The sequence below is a fragment of the Rhinopithecus bieti genome, unplaced genomic scaffold (assembly GCF_001698545.2).
Source record: "Rhinopithecus bieti isolate Rb0 unplaced genomic scaffold, ASM169854v2 scaffold_35859, whole genome shotgun sequence".
Taxonomy (NCBI): Eukaryota; Metazoa; Chordata; class Mammalia; order Primates; family Cercopithecidae; genus Rhinopithecus; species Rhinopithecus bieti.
The window spans coordinates 432,404-439,202 of record NW_016814962.1 but is presented as its reverse complement, the minus strand read 5'-3'; the positions used below and the strand labels follow the sequence as shown (position 1 = coordinate 439,202).

General features: G+C 52.2%; 1 protein-coding gene across 4 annotated transcripts in view; it reads left to right on the top strand.

The window, feature by feature from the left end:
• Positions 1-6: 6 nt before the first annotated feature.
• BRF1 (BRF1 general transcription factor IIIB subunit) overlaps positions 7-6,799 on the top strand; it is an 80,320-nt gene continuing 73,527 nt past the window's right edge. For all 4 annotated transcript variants that reach the window (XM_017852829.1, XM_017852827.1, XM_017852828.1 and 1 more), the window contains exon 1: positions 7-261. In XM_017852829.1, coding sequence (XP_017708318.1) covers positions 78-261 — 184 coding nt within the window. In that variant the 5' untranslated portion in view covers positions 7-77. The remainder of the gene's footprint in view (positions 262-6,799) is intronic.

Sequence of the window (6,799 nt, the reverse complement as noted above, 5' to 3'; positions counted from 1 at the left end):
CGGCGCGGGCTGCTCCGGAGGCTCGGGCGGCTTGGGAGGCTTGGAAGGCTCCGGGCCCTGCCCGCGCGTTCGCCGGCATGACGGGCCGCGTGTGCCGCGGTTGCGGCGGCACGGACATCGAGCTGGACGCGGCGCGCGGGGACGCGGTGTGCACCGCCTGCGGCTCAGTGCTGGAGGACAACATCATCGTGTCCGAGGTGCAGTTCGTGGAGAGCAGTGGCGGCGGCTCCTCGGCCGTGGGCCAGTTCGTGTCCCTGGACGGTGAGTCCCGCGGGCTGGCGCTGCGCGGACTTCCCGATGCGGCTTAGGCGGGCTGGAGGCGGTGACGGCGCGGCCCGTACCCGCGCCTCGGTACCGCCCGCTCTGTCGGGGCGCACGGTTCTGCGCCGTCTTGGCGCGAGTGTGGCTCCCCTTGGCGTGAATGTAGACCCCCTTGGCGCGCGTGTGGACCCCCGTGGCGCGAGTATGGACCCCGGTGGCGCGCGTGGACTCTCTCGACACACGCGTGAGCCAGGGCAGCCAGCACAGGGAGGATTGAGGACAGCCTGGGGAGCCCAGAAGGCCCCTCAAGCTGTCCCTCACTGTCAGTCTCTGTGCCTGCAGTTTTGTTTTCAGCAATGTCTGGTACTTAGCATCCGATTGCTGCTGCCTTTGGCTTTGGCGGTTTCGGGCGGATGTCCTAGGGCCACTCAGGCTGCTGCAGGCTTGGGAAGGGACGTGTCAGGGATGAGCAGTATTGCGGGCTGGGGATGGACCCCAGTCTGTGGAAGGAGCTGGACTGTGGCTAGTTTCAGGTGGTTGTGAATAGAGCTGCGGAAACGATTCATGTGCAACCCTCTGTGTGAACATACGTTTTCATTTCTCTGGGAAACTTAGCTATATGTTTAACTCTGTGGGAAACTGTCATGAACTGTTCTGTGATGTGGCTGTGCCCTTATGCATTCTCGCCAGTTGCCCCATATCTTCACCAGCACTTGGTGTTGTCGAGGTTTTTATTTTGGTTGTTCTAACAGGTGTGTGGCATCTCATCATAGTGGTGTTCTGTATTTCCCTACTGACTGGTGATGTTCTACCTTGTTAGGGTGCTTATTTGCCATGCCCGAATCCTCTTTGTTGAAAAGTGTGCTCAAGTCTTATTTTTTATTTATCTTGAGACAGGATCTCACTCTGTGGCCTAGGCTGGTGTACAATGGCCCAGTCATGGCTCACTGCAGCCTTGAACTCCTAGGCTCAGGCAGTTCTCCTGCCTCAACCTCCTGAGTAGCTGAGACTACAGGTGCATGCCACCACGCCGTATAATTGTTTTAAATTTTATTTTATTTATTTGTTTGTTTATTTTTTGAGACGAAGTCTCGCTCTGTCGCCCAGGCTGGAGTGCAGTGGCCGGATCGCAGCTCACCGCAAGCTCCGCCTCCCGGGTTTACGCCATTCTCCTGCCTCAGCCTCCCGAGTAGCTGGGACTATAGGCGCCCGCCACCTCGCCCGGCTAGTTTTTTGTATTTTAGTAGAGACGGGGTTTCACCGTGTTAGCCAGGATGTTCTCGATCTCCTGACCTCATGATCCGCCCGTCTCGGCCTCCCAAAGCGCTGGGATTACAGGCTTGAGCCACCGCCCCCGGCCAAATTTTATTTTTAGTAGAGACAAGGTCTCTATGTTGTCCAGGTTGTCCAGGCTGGTCTCAAACTCCTGGGCTCAAGTGGTACTCCAGCCTTGGCCTCCCAAACTGCTGGGATTACAGGCTTGAGCCACCACACCCTGACTCTCATTTTTTATTTGGGTTGTTTTCTTATTGTTGAGTTTTGAGAGTTCTTTGTGGATTGTAGTTACAAGCCCTGTGTTGTATATGTGATTTTTCAAAGCAGAAGTTTTAACTTTTTTGTTTGTTTGTTTGTTTGTTTGAAACAGAATCTCACTCTGTGACCCAGGCTGGAGTGCAGTGGCACAATCTCGGCTCATTGCAACCTCTGCCTCCCAGGTTCAAATGATTCTTGTGCCTCAGCCTCCCAAGTAGCTGGGATTACAGGTGTGCACCACCTCACTTGGCTAATTTTTGTATTTTTAGTGGAGACAGGGTTTCACCATGTTCGTCAGGCTGGTCTTGAATGCCTGACCTCAAGTGATCCGCCTGCCTTGGCCTCCCAAAGTGCTGGGATTACAGGCCTGAGCCACTATGCCTGGCCTAAATTACCTAGGCTTTGTGTAAGGTGTGCTTCGCAGGCTGAGGCTCATTGTTTATGTGGAGGTCCCGTTGTTGCAGCACCGTTTGTTGAAAGACTGCCCTTTGTCCACTGAAGGCGTTTGCCCTCGGCTGCGCTCACTGGGCCCGTCGGTGCAGGTCTGCCTCTGGGCCTTGTGTCCTGCCCTGTTGATCAGGTGCCGTTCCTTTGTCAGCATCAGACTTTTTTACTGTACCTGTTATATTGTCCTGAAATCAGATATTGTGAGTCCCCCAACCTTTGTTCTTCCTTTTTAAAGTTGTTGTAGCTATTAATTTCCCTTTCCCTTTTTAATTTTAGAGTAAGTTTGTGCGTATCTATAGGTCACATATTATTATCTGAAATGCTTGGGACCAGAAGTGTTTTGGATACCGGATTTTTCTGATTTTGGAATATCTGCCTTATAATTAGTGGTTGAGCATCCCTAATCCAAAAATCTGAAATCTGAGATGCTCCAGTGAGCATCTCCTTTGAGCGTCGTGTTGATGCTCAAACAGTTTCATGTTTTGGAGCATTTATAATCTCAGATTTTTGGATTTGGGGTGTTCAACCTGTACAAAAGTCCTGGTGGGGTTTTCATTGGAATTGCATTAAACCTCTCGATAAATTTAGGGAGATCTGACATTTTTTCTTTCTTTCTTTCTTTTTGAGACGGAGTTTCACTCTGTCACCCAGGCTGGAGTGCAGTGGTACGATCTCAGCTCACTGCACCCTCCGCCTCCTGAGTTCAAGTGATTCTGCTGCCTCAGCCTTCTCAGTAGCTGGGGCTACAGACGCGTGCCGTCACGCCCAGCTAATTTTTGTATATATTTTAGTAGAGACGGGTTTTCACCATATTGGCCAGGCTGGTCTTGAACTCCTGACCTCGTGATCCCCCCACCTCGGCCTCCCAAAGTGCTAGGATTACAGGTGGGAGCCACTGCGCCCGGCCAACAGTTTTTCTATGTTGAATCTTGTAGTCCATGAACACAGTGTATGTCTACATTCATTTAGGTTTTCTTTGATATAGTATTGGGTAGTTTTCAGCATACAGCTTCTGGGCTTTTCTTTTGAAATGGAGTCTCGCTCTGTCACCAAGGCTGGAGTGCAGTGGTGCGACCTCAGCTCACTGCAACCTCCACCTCTTGGTTTCAAGTGATTCCGGTGCCTCAGCCTCCTGAGTAGCTGGGATTACAGGTGCACACCACCACGACTGGCTAATTTTTGTATTTTTAGTAGAGACAGGGTTTCACCATGTTGGCCAGGTTGGTCTCGAACTCCTGACCTCAAGTGATCCACCCACTTCAGCCTCTCAAAGTGCTGGGATTATAGGCATAAGCTGCCATGCCCGGCCCTCTGGACATTTTTTAGATGTGTACCTAAAATCTGTTAGGAGTTATTGTAAGTGGTATTTTTTAAAATTTAGTTTTCAACTCTTCATTGCTTGTTTATAGAAATATGGTTGCTGGCCGGGCGCGGTGGCTCAAGCCTGTAATCCCAGCACTTTGGGAGGCCGAGACGGGCGGATCACGAGGTCAGGAGATCGAGACCATCCTGGCTAACTCGGTGAAACCCCGTCTCTACTAAAAAAATACAAAAAAATTAGCCGGGCGAGGTGGCGGGTGCCTGTAGTCCCAGCTACTTGGGAGGCTGAGGTGAGAGAATGGCGTAAACCCGGGAGGCGGAGCTTGCAGTGAGCTGAGATCCGGCCACTGCACTCCAGCCTGGGCGACAGAGCGAGACTCCGTCTCAAAAAAAAAAAAAAAAAAAAAAAAAAGAAATATGGTTGCTTTCTGTGTGTTATCCCGTTTCCTATGGCTTTGCTAAACTTACTTATTAGTTCTAAGACTTTTTTTTCTTTTCTTTCTTTTTGAGACCGTGTCTTGCTCTCGTTGCCCAGGCTGGCATGCGATGGCACAATCTCGGCTCACTGCAATCTCTGCCTCCCGGGTTCAAGCGATTCTCCTGCCTGAGCCTCCCAAGTAACTGGGATTATAGGTGCCCGCCACCACACCCAGCTAAATTTTATGTATTTTTAGTAGAGATGGGGTTTTGCCATGTTGGCCAGGCGATCCACCCGCCTCGGCCTCCCAGAGTGCTGGGATTACAGGTGTGCGCCACCGCGCCTGGCCCCGACGAGTTTTTAATACACTCCTTGAGTTTTGTTGTTGTTGTTGTTTTGCTTTGGGTTTTTTTTTTTTTTTTTTTTTTGAGATGGAGTGTCGCTCTGTTTGCCCAGGCTGGAGTGCAGTGGTGCAATCTGGGCTCACTTGCAGTCTCCCTGTCGCGGATTCAAGCAATTCTCCTGCCTCAGCCTCCTGAGTAGCTGGGATTACAGGAGCCCACCTCCATACCCGGCTGGGTTTTGTATTTGTAATAGAGACGGGGTTTCACCATGTTGGCCAGGCTGGTCTCAAACTCGTGAACTCAGGTGGTCCACCCGCCTCGGCCTCCCAAAGTGCTAGGATTACAGGCGTGAGCCACTGCACCCGGCCTTTTTTTTTTTTTTGAGACAAAGTCTCACTGTTGCCCAGACTGGAGTGCAGTGGTGGGATCACAGGTCACTGCAGCCTGGAGTTTCTGGGTTCAAGAGAGCCTTTCACCTCAGACTCCAGAGTAGCTAGGACTACGGGCATGCGCTATCAGGACCATCTAATTTAAAACATTTTTTTTGGTGGGGGAGACAGGGTCTAGGGTCTTGCTCTGTCACCCTGGCTGGAGTGCAGTGGTCATGGCTTACTACAGTCGTAACCCCCTGGGCTCCAGTGACCCTCCCAGCTCAGCCTCCTGAGTTGCTGGTACTATAGGCATGCACCACTGTACCCAGCTAAGTTTTGTATTGTTCTTGTAGAGATGGGGTTGTGCCATGTTGGCCAGGCTGGTCTGGAACTCCTGGGCTCAAGCGATTCTCCTGCCTTGGCCTCTCAAAGTTCTAGGATGACAGGCATGAGCCAGAGCCATTTTTTTTTGTAGAGATGTGGTCTTGCTTTGCTGCTCAAGCCGGTCTTGACCTTCTGGCCTCAAGGCATCTTCCCACCTTGGCCTCCCAAAGCGCTGGGATTAGCGGCGTGAACCGCTTTGCTCAGCCCTGGCTGTTCTGTTGAGGGCTCCTGCTGATGCTGGCGTGCGGTATTGGCCTGTAGTTTTTCCTGTAGTGTCCTTGTCTTGGATATTAAGGTCCCGCTCCTTATGGAGTGGGTTGGGAAACGTTTCCTGTTCCGTTTTCTGAAACAGATGATGTAGGGTTGGTGTTCTTTGTTTCTGAAATGTTTGGTGGAATTCACCAGTGTAGCCGTCCGGTCCCGGAGGTTTCTTTCTCAGACGAATCTGCACTGTGGTTTCGGCTTCTTTCATCACTGCGATTCTAGTTGTATTTGAGATTCGGTGTCTCACCTGGGGTGAGTCAGCCGCTTGTGTTTGGAGGAATTGGTCCACTTGACTTAGTGGTTGAATTTGCCCAGAGAGTTGTTCGAAGCATTCCCTTATCCTTTTCATGTCTGCGGGGTACACAGTGGCCTCCTTTTTCCTTTCAGATGTTGCTGTTTTGTGTCTTTTTTCCCCTTTGTCTCTCTGGCTAGCAGTTGGTCAGTTTTTTTTTTTTTTTTTTATCTTTTCTAAGAACTGGCTTGGGTTTCATTGAGTTTTCTATCCTGTTCTTCCCTCCCCATCGTCTTCCATGCTCATACTCCCTGGGTATCTTCCTAGGACTGCTGGGCACAGAGTTTGCAGCTGTGTCACAGTTGCCAAGACTTTGTTTGATGCCTGTTGGGATGATAACAACAGTAATAAAAGCAAGTTGTCATGGCAGCAGACGCAGGGTTTCCCCGGCAGGCACAGTGCTAAGTGCATTCTGCCCTTACTGTGCGCTGCTGGGGGAGGACGGTGATGTGGAGCAGTGCAGAGCTGGAAGTCTGTTACCCGGGCGCTGTCAGAACAAGCTCAGAGCCAACACTGTCAGGTGGCCCCAAGACACCTTTGAGCCCTGGCACACTCTCTCGAGGGAGGGGCAGGCCCAGCAACCAACTGTGGTGGTCCTGGGGGACGTGCCGCGAGGCGGTGTGTTCTTAGCACCTGGGGACCGGCACAGGCGGTGCCTGGGCCGAGAGTGGGAAGGAGAGAGGGCATCTGTTGCTCTGGGCAGCCCCTCTGTCTCCCAGGCAGTCTCTCTAGGTGCCCACTTGGCATCCTCCCTCCCTCGTCACAGTGGTGATCACATGGGGCTGGAAACCTTGGTGGCTTCTCAGTTTCCCTAGCACACAAGTAGGCCCCGGCCGCCCCTTGCTCCAGCTTCATCTTGAAAGCTGAGCTTTCTGCCGGGCGCGGTGGCTCAAGCCTGTAATCCCAGCACTTTGGGAGGCCGAGACGGGCGGATCACAAGGTCAGGAGATCGAGACCATCCTGGCTAACACGGTGAAACCCCGTCTCTACTAAAAAATACAAAAAACTAGCCGGGCGAGGTGGCGGGCGCCTGTAGTCCCAGCTACTCGGGAGGCTGAGGCAGGAGAATGGCGTGAACCCGGGAGGCGGAGCTTGCAGTGAGCTGAGATCCGGCCACTGCACTCCAGCCCGGGCGACACAGCGAGACTCCGTCTCAAAAAAAAAA